The sequence below is a fragment of the Xyrauchen texanus genome, chromosome 6 (genome assembly GCF_025860055.1).
Source record: "Xyrauchen texanus isolate HMW12.3.18 chromosome 6, RBS_HiC_50CHRs, whole genome shotgun sequence".
Classification (NCBI taxonomy): domain Eukaryota; kingdom Metazoa; phylum Chordata; class Actinopteri; order Cypriniformes; family Catostomidae; genus Xyrauchen; species Xyrauchen texanus.
In genome coordinates, this window is record NC_068281.1 from 25250243 (window position 1) to 25276509 (window position 26267).

Sequence of the window (26267 nt, forward strand, 5' to 3'; positions counted from 1 at the left end):
TTCAGTTGTTGATCCTAGACTGCACCCTGAAATATTCTCGCTTGCTTATTTCAGACACAACTTTTCAAATAGCTGGATGCTTGAGTAAGAACTATGTACGTAGTTTGGAACATTATAGAAGGCATGTAATCCAGACCGATTTTTATTCCTTCCGACCGCAGGAGCAGCATCACTTTCTGTGGCTTATATCAAAATGGCATGCATTTGAAGTTTCATAGAAAACATCCATAGCAATGAATTCGTATGGTGCAAGAGGGGTCCACTATGGTCCACGGTGCAGTCCAGGCAGCGGTGAGCCGATTTTCTAGCGTATCAGAAATCCGTCCATCATCCGAATGCGGGACAGGGCGATGCGCGTCTCGAGAGTCCTAGTGATGCTCCCCGTTATAGCGTTGCAACTTCCAGATACCTCTTACCCCATGTGATCTACACGAGAAGCAGACATGAAACACATCCCAACTACAACACACGCCTTTCTGTTTCGTGTTTCCTCAGTTGTGCATTTTATCCGCGCAAGTTATCTCTCAGTTGTCGGAGGAATCATGTTGTTTCTGCCTCGCGACAATCGAGTAGGCAAGACGCTACGCACATCGCAAGCCGTTTTCAAGGAGTCCTGTCTGTCTGGAGGAACAAAGGCAATTTTGCCCCATTCTCCCTTATATGTCTGGATTCTCGCACTCTTTTAAACAGCTTTTTGGATCTGCTAAATGTTTAGATTTGATTGACTAAATCCGCTTTGCGTGACAGATTTTAAGACGTTTTGACCCACGCACTTCTACATAATTCATCTGATAATCCCGAATCTGATTCGCGTCCGACAGTTATCATTAGTGGTCTACCTTCAGAAAGGGGCGGGACTTTGGGATGCGCTCTCTTCAAACTCACCTCAATATTTTCTCCTCCTCACAAGATTGCTCGTATATTTGTTTCTTCAACTTCGTGCACTGTGGACATCTGTCTATCTGTTAAAACATGTTTCACACTCTCCACTAGTTTCTGGTTTTTGGTTACAAGTATTCAACAATGGCTAAACAGCTTTACATGAGATTTGTCATTTTTGTATTTTTTTCTCTATCTGAAATGTAATAAAACCCAACTAGTGTAATTTAACTACTAGAAACTTATGGATCACTTTCATGATGCCTTTATGCTTTTTGAGATTCAAAATGTTGGCACCCTGTTGATTTCATTGCGAGGACATACAGAGCCGAAATAATCGTCTAAAAAGCGTTGTTCAGCAGAAGAAAGTTTTACACATCTGGGATGGCATAACAGCGAGTGAATTATGAAAAAATTTAATTTTTGGGTGAACTATTCATTTATTTAAGGGTCTTTATAGCGCATTCAGGATCAGTCATCAGATCAGTCGATATTACCTTTTGCCTCGCTACTTTACCGACATGTCAAACAGCAAATAGTAGGCCTTTGTGCGGCAAAGAACTGAAAAACACTTTCTGGAATGGGTTTTTTAAATATATAATTTTCTCAAAAAATATCGACCTTCTCTTTAAAAAAAAAAAAAAAAGAGCTGCTTTACCTGAGCTGATCCAATAAACCAATCCTCTCAGCCGTGAAAATCGAATTGCCTCAATTCCATGAACGCGCCAAAAGTACATTTAAATCTTGATCGCGTGCGCCATCTGCTGTACGATGAGCATATTTATCAGGATCACCAGTCTCATACAGGGGTGAGCCTGTATGAGACTGGTGATCCTGATAAATATGCTCATGCTACACAGAAAACAGCTTAACTTGTTATTATAGATAATAACATTGTTACAGTAAACATTTATGCTTATTGTTTGGATTTTTTTTTAAAATCTAGACTGCAGGTTAGTTCCAGAAGGCTAATTCCACATGCATCCTGCTTTCTGACAAGCACATGAGTGAGGCTATTTTCAAAACCATTACAGGCTTTTTTATTGATCAGTTTGAAATTGCCCAAGAACTTGATCAAATGTCTTCATTCAGTGTTAAAGCCAATTCATTTGATTTGTGTAAAACAGATTGAGGCCAGTTGCGATTCTGAATACTAACAAATGGTGAGAAGGAAGTTATCAAACCATGAGTCATTGGAAAGTTTGAAAAGAGAAATGGTTAAACATATGAAAAAGGCAACAGATATGGAACATGATGAATGTAAAGATGTTTAATCAAATTTAAGAAATTAAAAGACAAAAGTTGAAAGAGAAACTGAAAGATTTAAGGCAGAAAAGTATGAGGAGCTATCAAAAAGAAAGGTTATGCTTTCAAGGGGCAATACATGTACAGACACAATGTGTAGGAATCTCTTTAATATATTGTGTAATAAAAAAAAGGCTCTACAATGAACTTAATTTCTGTTATATCTATAAAAATATACATGTTTAAGACAGAACTGAGGTTGATTTTTACTTACATATACACAAATAAAAACAAAAAAATTATATACAGAATCCTTCACCCAGTCTGTTTCTCAACATTACATACAAGGAAAAACAAGGCATTATAACTAATGTCACAAAAAGGATTTTTCCATTTTAAGACTTTCATTTGGATCTGTTCTCTGATGACAGATATATTTTGATACATTTTAGACAAAAGGCAAAAAAAAAAAAAACCCCTACATTTTGTTTTGCTTGTAATATTGTGTTCGTAAGGTGTTAATTTGCTCTTTTTGCGTAATCAAATAAGGCAACATGGACAAAAGGTCCTTTAAACTTTGAATCCTGCCAACTAAACCAAGGCTCCTGATAAAGAAAACAACATTGCTGAACAGTAAGATCAACTTCAATAAGAAAAAGCCACAACTGGCTTGCAGAACAGGGAAGATGCTTTGGGCCATCATTCTACTCATCAGGAAAAACAAAAATAAAAGCCAAACACAAACTTAACTCCTGTCAGGAATGCCAGTATTCTGCTAAATTGCAAAGACTCAAACAAACAGGGCATTTTTCTATGCACAAGAACATCTTAAAAGGTTCAAGGGAATGTCTGAGAATCAGAACTCATGTTCACACCACAAAAAAAAGATGAAACTGATGCATAAAAAAAATTTAAAATAAATTTACATTGCCTTAAATGTTTTTCCCAACACATTACATAGACATGCCAAAACAAAGTCTTGTCACAGGAGTCTCGGTTAATACACAGGAGCTTAAGACTCAAGTCATGCTAATTTTTAATTGTTTGACGTGGCAACGGAGGGTGAAAATGGCAATAGAAACTTGAGCTCTGAGATTTATAAATCAACTAAATTAAGTTGACCAAAAATTATGCAAAATCAAAGGCTGTGAATTAGATTGCGGATTGATTTCACATTAAATTGACAAAACCCATAACAAGCAGGGAAATTGGGAAATTACAATGCATATCCGTAAATAAAAGGACAATATGGTGGTCTAAGCACAGAGAACGTGGTGGGCCAATGCCCAAATAGATGTGATCGGAGTATAGAAATATTATGTATGATTCTTTAAAAATATATTTTGCATGGAAGGAAACTATAGTTATATAGATTTATTTATTATTATTATTTATTTATTTATTACATATGGTATGAGTAGAACAACATATATAAATTAACAAAATGCTAAAAAATAAATATGCTGTGATAGTACAAAACCAAAGCCTGTAAAGAACCGAACTGCTAATTGCTTCAATTTACATTTGTGCATTTTACTGGGCTCCTATTAGTCAATTTAAACAAAGGCCATTTGGGAACATTTTTCAATTTTGTGGTCACTGGCACCTGCATTGGAGCAAACACCACCTAGATATTACCAAGGCCACTGTGAAGATATATGCTTAAGCAATATGTAAGGCACAATTGTTTTTTTCTGAAAGACACAAAGGAGAGTTGGCTTGGGAAGGTTAATGATAGGTTCAACAAATGAAGAAATGCTTTGTATGTGCAACCTTGAAGGTGTGCGGGTTTCCGCATAGGCACAAGTATAAACTACTATGCAGCATCTATGATCCCAAATCAATGTGTGCCACTGAAATCAGGACTATGTGAAAAACCGTTTGAGAAAGGTACTATTAAACCCAAACAACACATTGGGTTAAAATATCCCTATGGTCTACTGGTACAAAGTGGAAATACAAATAAACAAAAAGAAAATATAGTTATAATAAAGGAATTATGAAGTGTGTGATGTGGAAAACATGTCCACAGTGATATAAAACATAAAAATTGTGGAAGGCTTAAAGTTTGGTCTAAAGTGACAGTCATCTCTCCTGCACTAAATCATATTGGCTTCTGAACACATCACTCCATCAGATGGTGGACTTTGAGAAGGACACTCTGAGGTGATGGTTCTCTCCCAGGTTGTGATTGTGAAATTTGATCAGCGACTCGATTGCTTCCTCCACAGAGCCCAACTGTATGAGAGCCATCTTACAGTCTTTCCTGAAAAAAATTACATATTTTAGGCCTCTCAGAAAGTATTTACTACATCTTCAGGAATAAGAATCAAATTCCTTACTGGAAAAACTTGAAGGCCTTCACCACAGCTCCTGCACTTGTAAACAGTCCTCGGAGATCCTCCTCAGTGACAGAAGGTCTGGAAAGAATGGACACAATTTTAAAACATTGCCTTGAGCCAATACAGAGCTTAAGATGCTTTAAGAGATTGGCAGGACGACACTGAACTCACGGGATGTTGGAGAGGTGAAGGGTGGAGGAAGGAGGGAAGATATTGGAGTAGTTCTTGGAACCTGGCTTTTTGAAGCGGTGAAGAGGAGAGTTACTGTAGTCCTTGGTGAGCCCCTGATCCTCTTGGCCTTCACGTGGCAGCTGCACCATGGTGTGTTTGGACATATTCACCCGCAAACCCTTACCATACAGATTCTGCCCACTCAAGTGACTCATAGCTAAAGAGAAACAAAATAGGTAGGCGTTGCAGAACTTGTCACACTCCTTCAGACAAGAGCTACTGAAGTTAAAGAGGAACCCTTAAACACTAAATACCTAGTTGGGCTTGGGTTCCATCAGACATCTGCACCAAAGCATTCTCTTTCTTGTTGAACATAATCTTCACTCTCATGACGTCACCATACACACCTAACAAAAGATAACAGTAGCTATAAGAGGACATTCATTGTCTAGATCCTTCACTTTAGTAGATCAGAGTCAAAATAATACATGAATTACTGTTGAAAGTAATATGGCCCCTCACTACTTCTGACCATTGACTTCAATCTTCATAAAATTGCAATTTACATCATAACTAGAATCTCAACCCTGGTTGCTTTTGGGAGTGTCTATTTGAAGCTTGATGAATGTTTGGGAATCTCAGCTGATTGACAAAACATCCAAGGAATCAACTATAAAGCTTCCTAAAAAGTATTAAAATTAGTACTGAATAGATTTACTTTTAGCGGATATGACACATTAAGAGCAAAAAGCTGCAACATTAAGTAGGTTATGGATTCACCATTTCATGCTCACATATTGGACTAAGTCATTACAGCAATTTGGCAGGATAAAACAAAATGAACATTTGTTATTTGCAATACAGGTGAAACTCGAAAAATTAGAATATCGTGCAAAAGTTCATTAATTTCAGTAATTCAACTTAAAAGGTCAAACTGATATATTATATAGACTCATTACAAGCAAAGTAAGATATTTCAAGCCTTTATTTGATATAATTTTGATGATTATGGCATACAGCTTATGAAAACCCCAAATTCAAAATCTCAGAAAATTAGAATATTACATGAAATCAATAAAAAAAAAAAAAGGATTTTAAATACAGAAATGTCGGCCCTCTGAAAAGTATAATCATGCATATGTACTCAGTACTTGGTTTGGGCCCCTTTTGCATTAATTACTGCCTCAATACGGCGTGGCATGGATGCTATCAGCCTGTGGCACTGCTGAGGTGTTATGGAAGACCAAGATGCTTCAATAGCGGCCTTCAGCTCTTCTGCATTGTTTGGTCTCATGTCTCTCATCTTTCTCTTAGCAATGCCCCATAGATTCTCTATGGGGTTCAGGTCAGGCGAGTTTGCTGGCCAATCAAGCACAGTAATACCATGGTCGTTGAACCAGGTTTTGGTACTTTTGGCAGTGTGGGCAGGTGCCAAGTCCTGCTGGAAAATGAAGTCAGCATCTCCATAAAGCTTGTCTGCTGAAGGAAGCATGAAGTGCTCTAAAATGTCCCGGTAGACGGCTGCGTTGACTCTGGACTTAATAAAGCACAGTGGACCAACACCAGCCAATGACATGGCTCCCCAAACCAACACAGACTGTGGAAACTTCACACTGGACTTCAAGCATCTTGGATTGTGTGCCTCTCCATTCTTCCTCCAGACTCTGGGACCTTGGTTTCCAAATGAGATGCACAATTTGCTCTCATCAGAAAAGAGGACTTTGGACCACTGAGCAACAGACCAGTTCTTTTTTTCTTTAGCCCAGGTAAGGCGTTTGACATTTGAAGCCCATGTCCAGGACCCGTCTGTGTGTGGTGGCTCTTGATGCAGTAACTCCAGCCTCAGTCCACTCCTTGTGAAGCTCCCCACACATTTGAATGGCCTTTTCCTGACAATCCTCTCCAGGCTACGGTCATCCCTGCTGCTTGTGCACCTTTTTCTTCCACACTTTTCCCTTCCACTTAACTTTCTATTAATGTGCTTTGATGCAGCACTTTAAGAACATCCAACTTCTTTTGCAATTACCTTTTGAGGCTTTCCCTCCTTGTGGAGGGTGTCAATGATGGTTTTCTGCACAACTGTCAGGTCAGCAGTCTTCCCGTGATTGTGAATTCAACTGAACCAGACTGAGAGACCATTTAAAGGCTCAGGAACCCTTTGCAGGTGTTTAGCTGATTAGAGTGTGACACTTTGAGCCTACAATACTGAACCTTTTCACAATATTCTAATTTTCTGAGATTCTGAATTTGGGGTTTTCATAAGCTGTATGCCATAATCATCAAAATTATATCAAATAAAGGCTTGAAATATCTTACTTTGCTTGTAATGAGTCTATATAATATATTAGTTTCACCTTTTAAGTTGAATTACTGAAATTAATGATCTTTTGCACGATATTCTAATTTTTCGAGTTTCACCTGTATAAGTTTAGCTTCTGCCATTCAAGCTAAATGAAGAGCCAAAAATAGCTGCAGCTGATTGCTATAAAAAATACAAACCAAAGAAAACTAATGAAAAAGAGATGCCAATGATAACATACCGAAAAGAATAAAGAGGCATTGGGGCGTAACGTTCTTAAGACAGCAGAGGAAGGCAGCGTAGGGAGGAAGGGACAGGAAAAGATCGGAGGCAGGACAGTGGAGTTGAACAAGTCCACATCGAGGCAGTTCCACAGGAATGGCGAAAGACGGTGGTAGGATTATGAAGGTAGGTGATTGTTCATGATGGAAATGTGGGGAAAGGGTAGAGGTAAACGAATACGATATCCAATAATGTAGTGGTTGTACAGTGAAGTGCATTTAATATTTGAGTGAAGAGGGAACAGCATGTTGGTAGGGTAGGTAAAAAACAGAAAAAATAAATAAATTCCAGGTCAAGGTATTAAAATAATAAAAGGGGAAGGGAAATGGGGAGGGAGAGAAAAAAAAAGTAAAAAAAAAAAAAACAAGGTCAGTATACACAACGAAATGTAGTGTTCCAGTCAGCAGCACTTGCTAAATTAAATGGCTTTCACTATAGGAACACTAAAGAAAAAAGAGAGAGAAGATTAACAATGAAAAACAGGAAAGATAGACAATATATACATATAGCTCTAAAGAAATACTAGAAATGGAATGTTTCAGATGGTTTCAGACTAGTCAATGAATATTTAGAAACGTGCACGTTGTTACAACATTTCTAAATGAATTTGATGAATTGTGTAACTGGGCCTCCTTACTATTATAAATGCCAGCCAAAGTGTTACATGTACTATACATTTGAAGTGCCTGATGCTGAACAGATTTGAAGTCGTCAGATTTATCGCCAAGATTATGCCAGGATGCTATGGAAGAACTCATTTTCTACAGGGTTCGTACAAATGCATCCAAGTGAAATTCAAGGACTTTAAGCACATTTTTATTTGCTTTCAAGCACTATGCTCGAGATGTCATTAATTCATTTTAAATAAAAAAAATTGTATTAAAAAAAATTGTTTTTATAAAACACCACTTATTTCAAGTATTATATACTTATTTTAATTCCATATTCTCACAGTAACAATTTTACTGTTGTTCTTTTATTATTTAATTGTTTCATGAACGAAGCAAGGGTTAGCACTAATGAGGGTAACTAATTTGTGTGTAAAAATATTAGTTAAATTGTAAATAAATAAATTGAACATGCTGGTAAAATTACTATATGCATATTTAAGCAAACTCTGACCTTAAATTATTTTCCAAAACTTTTTGTATTTAAAAAAATAAAAAAATAAATTTTAAACAAGGGACTTAAAAAAAAAAAAAATATTTTAGCAAAAACAGTATTTTTCCCATTCCGGTTCAGAAGTTCTGCAGCCTCCTTTCCAAAAGGTTACTGGTTAGAACAAAATAATGGTTAATATATATATTTTTTTTAAATAACAGTACTCCCCGCTAATGGGTGGGTGAAATACCAACTGCAGTGTTGCCAGATCTCAGAAGAGAAACAAGCAACATGATCTGGAAAATCAAGCCCAAAATAAGACACTTGCCTACCCAAAATAAGCAAAAATAAGCAGTGGATTTATCGGCATAGAAATCATAACAAGCAGTTAATTAACAGTCAAGTATAATTTTAATAACAGATCTGCTTCTCAGTCAAAACCTGGCAGCATTAAATCTTTATTAATGTATAATATCCAACAATAATTCAGTGAAGACTTGGAAACAACAGAGAAACGTACTTTAACCTCTAATAATGTTTTCTTATATATGAATTATAGATTAGCCATGAATGTATTCTGTATGTAGCATTTATACATAGATGTTAAAAAGGTCTTCATTTAGAGAAATGCGACATCCACAACAGGCAATTAGGCAAAGAAATGTGTGATGCAGCACTTTTCCTTCAGGATCAAAGCACATGTTTAATTTTTTCAGGTAACATGAAGTGGTGTAGTTCCAAATATTTACTGTGATAAACCCACCCTTTGGCCTATGGTTTCATCAAAAAATTATCCAGTTATAACCAGTTCCCGGCTTTTAAAAATGAAGTTTTCACTCCGGAACAGTTGAAAATCACTGTTACGGTTTTCGGTAATATTCTGCTAAAAATTGTTCGTTCAAACCTCCTTTTCAAATTCAGAATGATTTATATCTCACTGGATACATTTATTTTCCACTCGGGAGTAATTTGTAATTAAAACAGAGTTGCAAGGATTCATACTTGTGACATCCACCACAGCATTATCTACAAAATATTTTTTTTAATCTTCAACCAGTAACAACTGAATGTGATAAGCCCATTCTGAACAACGCTGCCAAATATAACAGGTGCCATGTGACCGCACCGCCTATGCACTGATTCAGCAGTGGTCTGGACTTCTTCCCATATGGTTAAAAAGAACAGAGTAATTTTTTCGCAATGTGTTAGTACGGTGTTTCGTCAGAAGAACGTACAGTGTGTTTGAAAATGGTTAACTGAACCGACAATCATGAAAATCATCTGGATTTTTTTTAATGTAAGCAGTTCTGAATAAGCATACACAAAAGTATGCAAAAAAAATCCTTTATTCTCCATGATTCAAGGCACGAGCCGTGAGTGAGAGCAAGAAGTGGGAAGAGTGATCTGATGTTTGTCATACAATGACAATGTAATTCATACAATGTAATTTGTTTTAAGCAATTTATTTAACGATTTTCTATAAAGCGAGTACTTTAAGCACCTCTTGGTAAAAATGGCTATTTTCAAGGTTTTTCACGGCTTAAATTTAGAAAGCCAAATTCAAGTAATTCAAGCACCTTGTACAAACCCGGTTTCTACAATTTTCCAGTTCAAACCACATCTAAACTGGTCCGATTTTTTAAATGAGAGCTATCAAAGCTAAATGAAGTGAGTGAATATCAATGTGGAGACCACTAACCTCAGGGTTAAGGTTGCTGACCAGCAGGACACTGTGCCCTCCAGCAGTAAGACCCGAGAGACTCAACCGTCCAGCAGCAGCGGCAGCTGCCACAGTGCCAGAGATCCCAAGTGAAGCAAGAGCCCCGGCAGGCATACCAGGCAGAGACAGACCTGTAGGAGGGACAGCCATCACTATACAGCACGGATACTATGGAGAGAAACTGGGACGCGGCAATCCACAGTGTCTCATTATGGGAGTTGTTACTGACCTGCTGCCTGCTGAATGGTAAATCTTGGTGGAAAACCATGCGCTCCAGCATATGGTGATGCAGATATTATACCAGGAGCAGCTGAGAGAGAACATGCAGTTAGTGGTGGACTTTAAAAGGAACGGTTCACCCAAAAATTTAAATCCTGTCATCATTCACTTTTCCTCATGTTATTCCAAACCAAACTATCTGCTGTTATTGTGACCATGGAACACAAAATGGGAGATTGTTTTTTTGAATCTGTATGCAGCCCTTGCCATACAATACAAGTTCAAAGTGACCACTACAGTCAAGCCCCAAAAAAAAAAACAGATACTTTTTTTTTTTTTTTTTTTAATCCATATGACTCATGTACCTTATTCAAAGACATGACATTGACGTGCCATTTATTAATCTGGATGTAGGCTAGATGCAAGCTTTGGTAGGTGTTTTTTTTCTCTTTTCCTTTTGGAGCTTGCTAAACCAGGTCTCCATGAACTGTTGATGTATGCAAGAGCTGCACAGATTAATTAAACATTTATCTTTGTGTTCTACGTAAAAAAATAACACCGGTTTGTAACAAATTTTATGTGCGCGAACTATTCCTTAAGCATGGAAAACAGTAATTAAAAAGTTGATTTATGATGAATTAATGCAAATTTTACTCAAGGCAGCTGCAGCCATCATCTGTTGGTTGAGGGAGGGCTGACTGTCTCCTGTAGGTAGGTCAGGGCAAGTGTAGTCTCTGCTCTTATCATTGTTGTACTTAACATTCAGACTGGTGAGCTTTGAGAAGCTGATGCGAAGGGCACAGCACGCATTGTAGATGTTCTGTCCATCTAAAGACTGTTGATCGTTAAATATGGAAATGATTAGAGGGTTCAGATGGGATTTAACTGCTCATTAATCCATTATATTGACCTAGTGTGCCACTTACCAGCTTCGCATGCCGAGCAGTCATTTCATCTGCGTACTGGACCAGCGCTTGAAACTGGTTGTTTTTGGTAAAGGTTATGATCTTTAAAACTGTGCCAAACTTGGAAAAGATCTAAATACATACAAATTTAAAAAATCAAATCAAATCGTTACCAATATTGTCAGTCACAAATAAATTTTTATCTTCATCTCACATCATGTAAAGCACAGTCAGTACCTGATGGAGGACATCAAGAGTAACTGGATAGAAAAGGTTTTCAACAATAACTCTTAGTACAGGGCTCTGGCTCCCCATGCCACCTACATCAACACTGCTCAAAGACAAGCCTCCAGTCTGAACCGCATTCACCGCCTGCAGTGCTGCCTGCACTCTCTATGGGGTTTAAAGGGGGCAGGGCACAAGTCAACATCATTGTTGAAAGAGTCATTTATATTTGTGAAATAGTCCTCAATTTTATGTCTAAAGCCCAAAGTATACTTCAGTTGTGACTCAAACATTAAATGTCTGCATGCGCAGCCTTTCAAAGGATACTTCATTTAACTGTGCATGCATTCACAGGCGGCTGGCACATGCATGCCATGATTGCTATGTAATACTGGACGTGGAGATGAGGGCATAGCAGAGCAACGTCTGTGGAGAGCAAGGCCAGGAGAGGAAGAGCGGTAAGGTTGACACTTGTGGGAAATCATCTCTAACAGCTGTTTTGCATTAGAGTGAGAGCTGGAGATAAATAAAAGGGCAGTTCAGACCGCAAGAGGGAAAGAGAGACCCAGACCTGTGTGTTCTCATTTTGTTTTTGGAAAGGATTGCTTCCTTTGCTTCCAGGGAAGTGTTAAATTGGTGCAGAAACCAGGATATTTGAGGAAGATTCGCCATGGAGTCATCGGCGCTGGCCGAAGTAAATCAAGACCCTCGCAGGCATCCACTAGACCAAACACCACCTTAAGCAGAATACGGAGCAGGAGCAATGCTTCCAGGTTCTCCAAGCTCAGACAGAAGACCGGCAGGTGTTATTGAGCTTATTGCCCAGGGGGGCACTCCAGCAATGACCCCGGCCAGGGACACGGCCATGCTCCACATCACTCTTGCCAAGATGGGACCGCAGGATGACAGAGGCGTTCATAGAGCATGCGGCTGAAGTGTGGGGGTGGCCACACTCGCAGATGGGCGGTCTGCCTGCTGCCGCTACTGTCAGAGGAAGCCCAACCCTCCTGGAGTACTCTGGCTTAAAATGGGCCATCGTGCAGCGGGTTGGCTGCAATCCAGATCAGCACCATCAGCACCTGTTTGCATTCGCCACATAGCTCCATGAGGCCTGGCTGAGGTGGCTGCTGGTAGAGCCCTCTTCTCTCTCTCTCTCTCGCTCGCTCGCTCCTCCCCACCCCTCGTCCTGTTCCTATTCCCCAGAAACAGGTAATTATGACCCCAAATCTGGTTCCCCGGTCCCGTGGGCCTTTCAACATGCCAGTTTGCCCCAACTCTCTATGCTCTCCCCCACAGGTAGGTGAATTCTCTGCCATGCGCAAATCCTCACTGATTAGGGCACTACGTTTACGTCACGTACACTATGCGAACTGTACAGATTATTGTGGATTACATTGATTCGTGCCAGCGTTTACTACCCCCAAACAGACAACTTGGTTAAACTATTTAATCAGACCCTAAAAAAAATATGATTCGCAAGTTCATGCACGAAGACGCTTGAAACTGGGACAAGTGGCACAAGCCAGTTATTTGCAGTGCGAGAGAACCAGTAAGCCTTCACCGGGTTCTCCCTTTTTAATTATTGTATGGGCATCGACTGCACGGCGTGCTCGATGTTCTACGGGAAAACTGGGAGGAGAGACCTTCAAACAACAAAAAGGAAATTTTATATATTATTGACCTGAGAGCAAAACTTCACACACACCAGGCAATTAACGCAGGAGAATTTGCTCCAGGCTCAAGAACTGGACTATTTCCCTTCAGAAAAGTTATACAAATGCAGGCATCTCCTGACCTCTTCACAAATGCTCCAACATGCACATCCACTGTTGTCGTTTCCACCTTTGTCTCCTGATGTTTAGCACCGATTACATCTTTTTAGTGCTTCTCCATGACAGCAAATGTTCAATTGTGAGCATTGTCAACTTGTGGACCTACTAGCGCAAATAATTCCTGGTGCATGTGCGTTCAAAGTATGCACGCTTAGAAAAATATGACTGAAGTACACTTTGGTCTTAAAGTGATGCAATTTTGTACTCACAACTTGGTTGGGTGAATTGTCGATCTTCAGCTCCTTGTGATTGGAATACTGCATGAAGATTGGGTTGTTCCGAATGACAGGGGTGACAGAAGAGTAGTAGCTGACCATGGTTTGTGCTGACTCCTCAGTGTCCATCTCCAGAAATGCCTGTGAAAAAAACAACACAAACAGCCAGTGTTTAATCATGTACACCACATGGTATCCCCATGCTCTGGGGAGAAAAATTTCTTTTTTTACCTGATTCTTTCCTTTCAACATCAGAAGGTTGGTCACTTTGCCAAAGGGAAGCCCCAAAGAAATGACTTCTGCTTCATTACTGTCATTGGGAAGCTTGCGTACATGAATGACTCGTGACGGAATGCCTGGGCTCCTAATGTCTACTTTGAACTTCTTACTACTGTCATTACCATTTCCTAATAATAAAAAAAAAGATCAGATATCATTTTGAAAGAGATTAAATTAACTTCCTCACGCTAAAAAAACACAATATTTTTTAACTCTAAAATGCCTACCTGCTCCTGAGCTCATTATATATGGTCCGTTAGATATGCAGGAGGAAAAGAGTTCGTCAGATCCCCTCTGAAAAGAAAGGGAAGTGGACATTAAGTTTATTGTATCTACAAGGTTTCAGGGATGGAAAGTCACACTAATCTCCAATCCAGAAGCCCCTAGACACACTGTGACACAAGATGTCTGATTATCTAGACTAGGATATTGTCCATTTTGGCTGTATATTTATATTACAGTTAAAAGATGATATTGAACTAGGTTTGAAATAAAATCAGCTAGAATTAAAAAGTAATGTACTGTATACAATAATAATAAAAAAAAAATCTAAACTTTAACACCCCCACAGATATAAGTGGTATTCGGCTGAACTCTGTGGTGAAGAGGCTCAGACTATGAGCCCAGGCCAGGGCTGTTCAAACAGATGGAACACAACCGACTGGAACCGAACACGAGGATCTCAAGACACACATTTCCAAGTTGAACATCTTTAGTGACAATGCATTTAAACAACTCCTTGCTTAATCTGAGAAACGCTGGCCAAAGACCTCCAACTGTAAAGGGCTATTTACACCGAACTCTTTTGCAACCATCCAATTATTTCTTTATGTAAACGCACGCTAGACAAATGTCTTATGTTTCCTTTTATTTTAGCGTCTTGTGCCGGAGCATGTTTTTTTAGATGATGTATCTAATTAAAAAGAACTTTAAAAAGCATATAGACACCTGCTTTCTCTTCAAATGTATTTGTTGCATTGTCTCTAGCCTTTTTTAGCACAATAATGTGAACGATCTGAAGTAATCAAATTACAGTGAGGATAAAATGTATTTGAAATCGGATGAGTTTCTGATTTGTTTATACGTTTATATCGGCTGCATGAAGATATTAATTTGCTTTCTTACGACACCAGCTTTAAAAATGCAATTTAGCTGGCTAACAAATGTAGGGCTGAAATGACAACGGCGACAAATTTTTTTTAATAAATAGATCTTTAACGTAACATGATCACATTAAACTAATGATGATGCATGAGAGGAATAATTACACAGCTCACATCCCAGATGCTCTCTAAACTTCCCAAACAGCTTCAGGTGATGTAGATTGCAAAGTATGAGGGAATTATAATGCAAAAATACCAAATATGTAAATACAGAATAGCATTATTTTTGTCAGCTACTTTTTAATTCAGTCTTAGTCCTGTGTCAAATGTCCTTGTTAGTTTGTATCATATTTAGTCAACAATATCATGTTTTTTTTTGTCAGGTTTTAGTTGACTAAAGGTCTGGGCATTTTAGTCTGATCTTAGTCAAAGAAAACACTTGTGACAATTTTAGTCAAATTTTAGTCACATTTAGACAGCTGCAACACCAAGAAATCCAAGTGTTGCACTAGAAGTTAATCATAGATATGATTTTAACTTCACACACCCAGAGTATCCAGAAAAAGAAAACTCTACACAATCAAAACTAGGTGGTATTATACCCACAAAATAAGTACTTTATGCAGGCATATAACAGCAGAGACCTTTTTTGTGGTATGTTTTTGTAGGCAATTCATGTTGATGCCAAATCAAATTCATTTTGATGTTAATGTGAAGGACAAATAAACAAAGCACTTTAACAAAACACATCCCAAATAAGCAAGTCATTGGTCTATACTCAAACCTATATTTCCTTCGTCACTCATTTTCAGCTCCTTCACAACAATTTCCTAGCCTATTTGCTTAATGAGTTTGGTTTAGCTATAAAACACAGCCTACATAATGTATTGCCAATTTTCTCCACTATATATTGACTATACTTTGCACAACTTATAGAAGAGGCAATGACCACACAGAGAAATGCCAGTTTTGGAGTTTGTAGTTATTTACATGATCTGCTTCTATATTACTTGAACTTTAGTAAAAGCATTAAATATAACTGCATTTAAGATGTACCGCCGAGGTGTTTACTTTAAAAGTGTTTTCCTTGATGTCTAAACACAGCCAAATCAGCAGCACTTTTAGATTTGGGCACATCTGGCATACTGCATGCTTATCACTGACGTTGATGAGATTAACCCCTTAGCTATCGAAATTTGGTACCGAACGACAAGACATTTTCCGATACGCGATTGTTTGGAGGCTATTCGGACGGTGCCTAAAATATATCGAACTCGAAACCCAGCTCAAGTTTTTATTTTGCCTCTAGAGGCCGCTCTCATATTGTTTAACAAGAGCAGACCCTTTCCAGCCACTCTAAGCACCTGAACAAAAAAAAAAAAAAAACAACAATAAAAAAAAACTATCGGGGTGAATTTTTGCCGATAACTGATAGTTCCAGAAAACAGATATATCGGTTGACCTATAATCTAAAATGTGTGAAGTCTTAATAATGTCACAATGTTTCTTAATGGTCTTAAAATGGCTCAATTTTCTCTACACAAAACATAATTTCTTATGCATTTCTTTTCACTTTTGAATGAAATGGGACCAGGATATTTCCTTGATAGGTTGTGTAAGATTCATTCAACTATATACGCATGAATGAAAACAACAATCAGCAGTATTAGCTTTAACAAGACACCCAACTAATGATTCACATCAAAACATCGTCATGATTAAACTTATTGCATTAAAAGAACAGAGGTAATGTGTTCATACATTTATGATCGTTATAATGAGTACATACTAGCCTATAGGGCTGCAACTACAATGAAAATAGTTCGCTGGCTGAAAATAATCGAATGATTATTAGAACGATTATTCGACTATTCTTGCAACAATTAATCATTAGCTCTTAACCGATTATTCTGCTTGTGTCCCGACTTAAAAGGTTGTATTAAACATACAATAGAGGAAAAAAAATCATCTTTTAAAAATACCTCTAAATGACATTCACTGAATTAAAGTGGGAAAGTTTAATTCAGTAAAGAAATTCACTGCAAAAAAATCTAATTGTTATCAAGAGTTTGATATTTAGACTTAGTGAATGCATCTTAAATATACAGTAAGTGTATTTTGTATACAAGTGTATTTTTTACTTGGTTATACTTCTGCGAGTGCAGCAGAACAAAAAAATACTTATATTCAAGATCTATTCTCAAAAAGCAAGTGTAAATAGCTTATATGTGGCTTCTCAGCTGAATGTATCTTTTTTTAAAAGGATTAAGATATTTAAAAATATTAGCATTTTTAATATTATATTCAACATTCTAAGATAACAACTTTTTCTTCTGCAGTATAGTTGCAAAAAACATTTGTTGTTTTACATATTTTAGTGGAAAACAGGCCAAAACAAAAACAAATCAAAAACATATTTTGTTTCAGTGTATAATGGGGCAAAGACAAAATCTCTCACCTTTCTGTTCACTTCAACACATCTTTAACTCACTGAAAAACAAAATCTCTCGTATTAATAAAGCTGCGTATTGCCAATTTTCTTCATGATAAGACTTATTGATATTATGATTCAATAAGTCGCAATACATTATAATTTAGCAGCATTAAGCATGCATGCTCGAGGGACAAGCGTCCACGTGACAGAGTGTGCATCAGCCGGGTGCAGTTTCAATCTCTCACCCTTAGATTGGGACATTCGAGCAACTCATAGAAGTGCTGACTGCACAGAGACCCCTCCAAACCCCTCCTTTGCGTGACGCTAATCTGCGGTGATTGGTCAGATGACCCAGTCAGTTGTGATTGGTATACTCTGTGCAGAGATTGTCGGAAACGGAACGCCCATCACCGCTTTGTAGTAAAAAAATCAAAATCAGAGAAGGAATTTGAGTTGATTTATGTTAGCGATCATAGCCCAAAGTTCGGTGGTAAACGGTGGCATATGTTTATGCGTTAGCCCAACGCATAAACATATTGGTAAAGCACTGCATTACTACAAGTTATTGCTCTATTCTTTACGACAACTCCAATAACATCGACAAACATTTCACATATTTCAAAAAAATTGACATTGGAGACCTAGAAGCTGCGCTGAGCGTAACTTACACAACACACACAAATACTTATTAAGCATGCTAAAAAACACATAAAAGCAACAATTATTAATAATACTTACAGGTTGTGATTCGGAGGAGGAAGCTGATCCAAATAAACTTGGTACTGAACCTTCCTTCAGTATCAACCGGCTCGCGAATCCACACTGGAAAGCATTCATGTTCGTAAAGCAATCCTCATTAAAATGACGCGAACACAGCACAAGGTTCGGGCTATACTTGTGTGGTATACTTGTAAATATAAACTCTAGCCACTGATTCTTCACATGCTCGTCCCTGGGCAGTGAAAAAAAGGTCGCTTTTGATATGCACTTCAGAACACAGCGTCTTGTTGTCGACAAGATGTTTTTAAGTTTTCCCTGGTGTCTGCGCGCGCAATGAGTGGGCGCGGACAATTTGATAATTTTTCGTCTTGACGTCACAACGAAAAGGAAAATAACTCGTTGGAAAATCGATTCATTATTGACTCAGAGTCGACTCCTACTTTTGAGAGACAATAACTTTTTTTACGGTGAACTTTCATATATAAAACTTTGCAGGATGTTTTTGTTCACTTAAATCTATGTTACCCACTACATGAAAGGTAATTTTCAAAATTCCATAATAGGTGCCCTTTAACGTAATTTTTTCCACCGTGTCCGATATTAAAATCAGTGCGACACACATTGCAAAAGGCGTGGGCATTGTCGATATGGCTTCGGGATATGAAATAAAATTCTTCCATCCAGCTGTTGTTAAATTTACATGTATATTTTGTTTTTTTCACCGGAGCACCAGCTAAGTCTTCCTCTCCCATCTACCAGTGATGCTTGATTTAACAACTCGCGTCTAGTGCCTGCGCAGATATCAACAGCGCAAATGGGTTGTAGGTTGCCAGATTGAGGTCATACATGATTTGTAATTTGTATGATGTGTTGATTGTGTGAGTAGGATGCGTTTCATTCAAGATCTGGCAACTGGACACCTTGGAATAATATATTGATGTGATCATTCATATAACGTGGTTTGGGCCATACAAATTACGGGAGTTTTTTTTGGGAGAAATAACAAAACGGGAGACTCCCGGGAAAAACGGGAGTGTTGACAGGTATGCAAGCCGTTCCTGAAGCAGTGCTCAGTTTTACAACTGATATTTGTACATCTAACGTAAGTTGAGCATATTGGAGACTTCAGTTTTTCAGATCTTTGGAATTGTTTTGTTAGACGAGTAATAAAGAGAAAAAGGTCCATCTATAAAAATAGTGGAAAATGACATCTGTTATATAAAGCAACTTATTTTCAGTTACCGTAATTGTTATTTCTACCTCTTTCCAGTCACAGAGCACTTTATTTTGAGAGTTGTTTAAGTGACAGAAGATCCTGTAACTCAGTGCAGTTTGGGGAAAATAGTAACGTTTAATCATTTATTTTATTATGAAAATAAAATTTAGCATTGAAGAAAGGTAGATTTTGTTTGTATATGTGATCAATAATAGTTCTTAGAAAGAAAATTGGAAAAAATCTGTATCGGCAGGTCACAAATCGAAATCGGCCAAGAAAATTGCAATCGGTGCATCTCCAATGATAAGTCTTGATTTCCACTCAGCGTAACCTACATATATATGGACACTAATTTGGGCTGCTCGGTCACATCTATCGAACATACAGCTTAATAGGAACACGCTAGATGATTTACAACAATTAGACACCAACAAATCTGCCCAGATTCAGAAGTTACAAAGATACATCAAAGAATGCCATCTGTGGTATGACAAACAAGGTATAAAGAAAGCCATGTGCCAAAGTTCAACTTATGCCTAACCGTCATATATTTAACATGACAAGTGGAAAAAAACAGGGCAAAAATCAAACAAATGTTTTCATTAGGCTACAACTACTCTTGGCCCAGGCCTCTTAAGAGATCACTCAACTGTTTACTGTTGTTAAAAGCAAAACAAAGACAAAAGACAAATGCAAACAGAGGCAGCTGTGTCCTGCCATAACACTAAAACAAAGCCCCTCACTCAAGGCCAAGCTGGAGCCACTTGGCTGGCCAATGGCGCAATGAGCAAATCATTCAGAATCACTCTCTTAATAAACCACTTCAAATGGCAAGTCTCTGCTCAAGTGGTCACATGCCTTGGATAAGCTAAAGCCTTTACACTCCATTACGACAATACGTGTTTGGTTCCAGCCCAAACAAAAGTTGTGTTAGCAAAGCTGCCTGAATCTCAAGACTGTTGTTCACCCACAGTCTACTACAAACAACCCCAGAGACAAATCACCACACCCTGCATAAGACTTGGTCCTGTGTAGTGAGGTTTTGCCAAAATGTACCCAATGCAGAACCATGGTAAATTTTTTGCAAAAAATTTTTGGCACTGCATTTCCTCGTAGTAACCCACCACATTCTTAACAAGCTAAATTCTGCAGGAGTCAGGTTTAAACATGACTTTCACAAAACAGTTATGACAGGCAAGCATTCACTGGTTTAAGCATCTAATGTTTTGAGTGAGACATCCACCCAACTCTAGCATTTCCTTCCTCTATTTTTAACTTCTGGGCATTGCAGCTTGTGTGCTTGCAAAGAGGAAGGGAAAATAATATGAGAACAATGGTCTCTTTTCCATGAGCTGAAAGGTTTGGAGCACTGTGAGGAATGGTTAGTTACAGAAAATTTTCCACCTGGGCACATTTAGGCATGCTGCGATTAGAAACCGTTCCTGCCCTGGAATTTTCAGCACGGTTAGACAACCGTGCTGGTGGATTGCCTGTAGTGACGTTGCGACTCACGACTAGTTACTTATCAGCTGCAAAGATTACTCTTTTTTTATTATTTTTTTAATTTATTTATTATTATTTATTTTTTTATTATCTGTAGCTGGCCAAGCACATTATTTGGGCAAAGTAAACTCTTCTCATGCGGTCCTTAAACTCTTGCGTTACCAAGGTAACGATTGATGTATTTATTGTGTATATTCAAAGTCTGTTTTAATGCACAATTTAAATGCGATTACTTGCATAAAACAATTTAGGCAAAAAATGAGGTCCTTGGACCGTAATGTAATATTCCTTCCATTAGAGCAATTAAAGCTTTAAACACCACCTGTTTTCACAAGGGGGCAGTAAGCAAAACTCCAGCTGTACAGAGAACAAACCAAACTCAGGCTTGCTTAACACATGCAACAGCACAAGATGGGAACATGTTCTTGCAATCAAACAGTTAGATCAAGCACCTTTCCAAATGCTGGGATCTCGAGACGTGTTTTTAAGTTTTAAACTGTGTTTAACTTCACACAGTGACTGACATGACGCAACCAAAGCGAGATGCTACAAAAAAAAAATCTGGCTGATGCAGATGTACATTGATCAGTTCTTGGATTTATTATAAAGACAAATTGATGAATTCGATTGCGAAATGGATTGCGGTGGCCTTTTAGGCCAATGATGGGCTTATGTACAATAAAATGGCAATAAACAACATATTGCCTTCTAAAGCCATTTTTTGTATTGTCTTTTCAATGTCTGCCACAACTATGTTATTCATTTTAACTACTTGAATTATTATTTTTATAATATACAATAATTACTCAAATATAAATATTTAATCATTATATATTTAATTTGTTATTTCAGGGTCTTTTCAGCAAATAATTATACGTGCATTACATTTAATACGTATCATGTATTAACATATCATGTAATTGCCATATAAAACTACACATAACCAATATGTAAAATAGAGGCATCAGTTTTTTTTAATTCTTCAACTTGCTTATAGGTCAATTACAAGATGAAAATGTACTCTTTTCACCTTTGAGTCAATTCACATGTTAAGTCACAGTGATTGTTAAAACAGCAGGTGCCCTTTGACCGGAATAATTACAGTCTCAGGATCAGAAAAAGACAGCACAAGAAATTCAGGCTCAGCATTCAGAGCAGTTCCCTGTGTCTCAGCCATTCAGAAATGAGAATGGAAACTGACACAATGCATCAAGAACAATCAACCCATAAAAACTGAGTAATATAACGGAGTGCCTGTGCAAAACTGAAAGGAGGTCTAGATAAACCATATAAACATATTTGCAAGCCAGACATTTTTTTTTATTATTTATAAACATAAAATGAGTCACATACCTTTGTGCCGACTATTATATCATGGACACCGCTAAAAAAAAAAAGATGACAAACAAAACCATAAGCATAGGAAAAATACAATATAACAGCTTAGGTGCTGAAATCAGATTTAGTCTAAGTGAATGCAGCAACATTTCAGGCTTTGCCATTTTAGACCCAATAGTGGTCTGGCAAGTATAAGTTCAGACATTTAGTAAACAAAATTGCAATACGTACATTGTGCCTGTTCTGGCGATCAATGTTCTCTTGACTGAAAGAATATTAATTCACTTTATAATTCTTATTTTCTATTTACATAGACAATTTCATATAGTTATTATTACCTTTGTGTTTACATAGGCTATTCTATGAATGGGTTCAGTTTTTGAACAGTTGTCTATATTCTTAATGTTCTGCAATCTGAGCCTTGTCAGCAAACACTGCACATGAACAATAAAACAACTTGAGTGGAAAAGAAATATAGGCCAAGCAGGAAATTCAGATGGCTGTTGTACATAAAACAATTTTTTTTAAATAATAATAATAGTCGCACTTCAGGCTGTACCTTTTCAGAGGCAACCTTATATGTCAGGCAAACAGTAAAACAAAACATGCCTGTTGAGTCACTTCCTCTGCTCTTGGGCCCTACCGGAATCACACAGGCTTCAAGCTGCTTGGTACTTCTTTAAAACAACGTTACATCTTAAATTATTTGGTTTACGTTAAATTTAGATGGCTAAGCTATAGGGGGTCTGGGTAGCTCAGCCAGTATTGATGGAGTCACAATTTCGAATACAGGGTGTGCGGAGTGACTCCAGCCAGCTCTCCTAAGCAACCAAATTAGCAGGTTGCTAGGGAGGGTAGTCACATGGGTTAACCTCTTCGCACCGATTGACTGTCTCAGAAGCAGAGGCAACTGAGATTCGACCCAGATTGAGGGGAGTCACTATACCACCATGAGGACCTAAAGCGCATTGGGAATTCCAAATTGGGGAGAAAAGAAAAAAGATGGCTATGCTGTAATCAGTCCACATGTATATAAAATCAGCCTTTTACAATCAATGATGTAATTCCATAGAGAGAGATACAAAGGAAGGTGCTAAACTTACTCTATTTCAGCGACGTAACTGGATCCCAGAGGATACAAATCAGTCTCTAAATGGCTGCAGGAAAAAAAAACACATTCAGAAATGTCTTCTTTATATAGTTTACCATTGCCTTACTGTATGCCAAATGGAAGTTGTTTTATTGCGTTCACTGTTGTGTTTACCCCAGAGGTTTTCAATTGTTGAGGCGCAGCGTGGGGAAAAAATATAACGGTTCACGTCTGTACACATCTGTCCTGCTAGCTTGCATGTTCAAGTACGTGTTACAAAATGGATCACTTTGTAGTTTCAACAATACAAAAGTATACAAGAGAGGAGGCAGATTTTGGGGCAAGCATAAAAAAGAGGAAGTATGATCACAAATATTTAAAGTGATGATGCGCCACTGCCACAGTGTGTTATTTGCAAAGAAGTGCTAGCAAATGATGGTATGAGACCATGTAAGCTCTGGCATCACATTGAGGCCAAGCCAATGGAATTTTTTGACAGAAACCTGAAAGAATTGCAAACACAAAAGAGAGTAACGCAGACTTTCAGCTCTGTTAATACTAAGGTGACTGAAGCATATTGCGTTGCTTTACGTGACTGAGTTTCCCCACCTCTCTCGAAAGGCTATGAAAGTCCTCATCCCTTTCACCTCCACTTATGTGAGTGCGGGTTTTCCGCTTTGACCCTGCTTAAAAGCAAATACCGATCAAGGCTGCAGGCGGAGGACGAATTACGTTCATTCCTTTCTACCGTGGAGCCCCACATCGATCACCTGTGCACACCAAAAAGTCGGACTCATTGTTCCCACTGATGTAGGGATGATGAAAATGAGGAGGCAAAATCGGTAATAAGAGTTTTTTTCATTTCTTGCTTAACGTAGGCCTATATGGAAGTGATATTTATGCATTTGATACCGTGACAAAACAGCGCTGTCCATCTTGCTGATGTTGTTTGATGACTGATGTTTTCAAAGTTGAATTGGCTTAAGTAGCCCAAAATCTCCAAATAGCTCTTATTCAATTGATATTACGTTAGTAGCCTGTGGCTGTTGAACATGTTTCCAGTTTAGTTATTGAACGTCGAGGGTTATCTGTTCAGTGATCAGAAAATAGAGCTGTCCATCGTGCTGATTTTGTTCTATGTCTGATTTTGTTGGCACTTTGGTTATAGGGCTGTTGAGAATACTTTTTTGACTGTGGAGGATTCTGTGCAGAAGGCTTTTAACAGCTTCTCAATTTGTTGAATGTGGTAAAAATGTGTTGCAAAGTATGCTTCACTTTCACCCAATTTGAAAACACCTGGTTTACCCAACAGATACATCAAAAATATGAAGAAAGTGAAATGGAGGGTAAAATTCCAACCCATTAATTTAAAAAAATAATTGTTTTGGCGTTTGATATCAACTTACAAAACCGCTACGAGGAAACAAAAACACGCACCTTTGTGTAATATTACTTTGAAAAACCCTTATACGGAGATACAATCCTTGTGACAATAGTTATTATTATAATGAAATAATTATCTCCTGAATACATGCAAATGACGCATTAACTATATAAACAATTATATTGCAGCAAAAGCAGTTCAGTTCTGAACACTGAGTTATTAGCTAAAACAGTTAATAGAAGATGGACGAGAATATACAACGTCCACATACGATTCAAATCAGTAAAGCCCGAGTCAAGTTGAACAGGCATTGGTTTCGCATGTTAGAAGGTAATTAGCTAGCCACATAGTGGCCGTTCAATTGCTTTTGTACACATTACAAGCCCCATTTGTTATTTTTCCGCATGCGATTTAAATTAAAACATCACTGTAAAACAACCAGTTCGCTTCTCAACTGCACTACTTGCAACAGGTTGCTGGTCAGTTTGGTCCAACTTTTGGACTCAGTCAGGCTCTTCAGGCACGGGAGACATAAAGAGCCAGAAGCAAAAAAATAAATAAATGACCAGTTCCACTTTACTTCACGTCACTCACATTTTAAACGTGCGCGAGGCATTAAATCACCACCACGCACCAAACATCAAACGAGGAACTGTTTTACGGTGTGTATCGCTAGGAATGAAAGGTGTTTTCAACTTACCCATCCATCGCACTATACAAAACTACGGGTTTTCGTAGACGGGAGGTAGACTTGCTAGAATTTCTTATAACCTTACAAAATGGCGGAGGGGGAATGGCGCTATCTTATTGGCTAATCGACCCTGGGGTGCCGGGTATGGGTGGAGCTTAAATGTTGTTGGACATCAGGATTGGACAAAGTCACTGTCAATCTGAAAAGGCGGTCGAAAAAAGTTTGCGAAAACTTTATCTTGTTGTCGAGACCATGACAAACGAGCTGAGCTTTACCGTGGACCAGAGCCAGATATATCTCTCTATATGGCTCTGCCGTGAACTATTGAACCCTATCATCGGCAAGGTAAAACAACATGCAGAGCACGTTGTTTTGATAATAAAGGCTTAGTTAAACCACAAATAATATTATGTAATCATTTATTCACCCGTTTATCATTGCAGCCCCGTATACTTTTTTTTACTTTTGTTGCACGCAAAGGAGATTTTAGGCAGAATGTTGAGCACGAACTATTTCATTCCCCATTCACTTCCATGCATGGAAAAAGATTGTATTTTATCTTAGGTGAGTACGTCATCAGCTGTTCAGCCGTTAATCAAAAATTGAACATTATCTAACAATATGACTCAATAGAATTCAAGAAAAGATAAGTAATAGATTATATTTTATCTTAAGTTTATTTAAGCAAATCAGCAATTATCCGGCTGATAATCAAGAATCTATGACACTATGACTCAATAGAAACAATAAATAATGGTAATAGATTTCTGTTTATAGAAATAACAGAATTAAAAAAAATTAACCTAGGTTGTTTATTAAGTTCTGTTTGGACCCCTTCTTCAAGCATCATTTACTGAACTTTGTGCACTGGAATAAAAGTCATCTTAAAAATGTGTTTCTTTTGGTAACATTAACCAATTAATTAATTATGTTGTAATCAAACTGAATACTTCAGGTTATACCAACAAAACTATAATTTTCAGGATTAGATCAGGTATTAAAAGCTCCTTAAAGCAAAAGTTCACCCAAAAATGACAATTCTCTCGTCATCATTTACTCACCCTCCCAGATGCG

The 26267-nt window shown here is 37.9% G+C and overlaps 1 protein-coding gene across 4 annotated transcripts; it reads right to left on the reverse strand.

Moving 5' to 3' along the window:
• Nucleotides 1–1948: 1948 nt before the first annotated feature.
• On the reverse strand, nucleotides 1949–25282 carry LOC127644763 (polypyrimidine tract-binding protein 1-like). Of its 4 annotated transcripts, none has more exons than XM_052128133.1 (16): nucleotides 25203–25282; nucleotides 23132–23185; nucleotides 22044–22074; nucleotides 13942–14008; nucleotides 13667–13842; nucleotides 13430–13576; nucleotides 11401–11556; nucleotides 11185–11295; nucleotides 10913–11093; nucleotides 10269–10349; nucleotides 10019–10170; nucleotides 7178–7211; nucleotides 4952–5044; nucleotides 4638–4854; nucleotides 4467–4544; nucleotides 1949–4390 (listed from the first exon to the last, which is right to left on the reverse strand). In XM_052128133.1, the coding sequence occupies exons 1-16, from the start codon at nucleotides 25208–25210 to the stop codon at nucleotides 4258–4260; spliced, it is 1719 nt and encodes a 572-aa protein (XP_051984093.1). In that variant the 5' UTR covers nucleotides 25211–25282; the 3' UTR covers nucleotides 1949–4257. The 4 variants fall into 4 exon arrangements, with proteins under 4 accessions (XP_051984093.1, XP_051984092.1, XP_051984094.1 ...); XM_052128132.1 differs by lacking the exon at nucleotides 25203–25282 and adding an exon at nucleotides 23728–23876; XM_052128134.1 differs by lacking the exon at nucleotides 25203–25282 and adding an exon at nucleotides 23293–23354.
• Nucleotides 25283–26267: the final 985 nt, after the last annotated feature.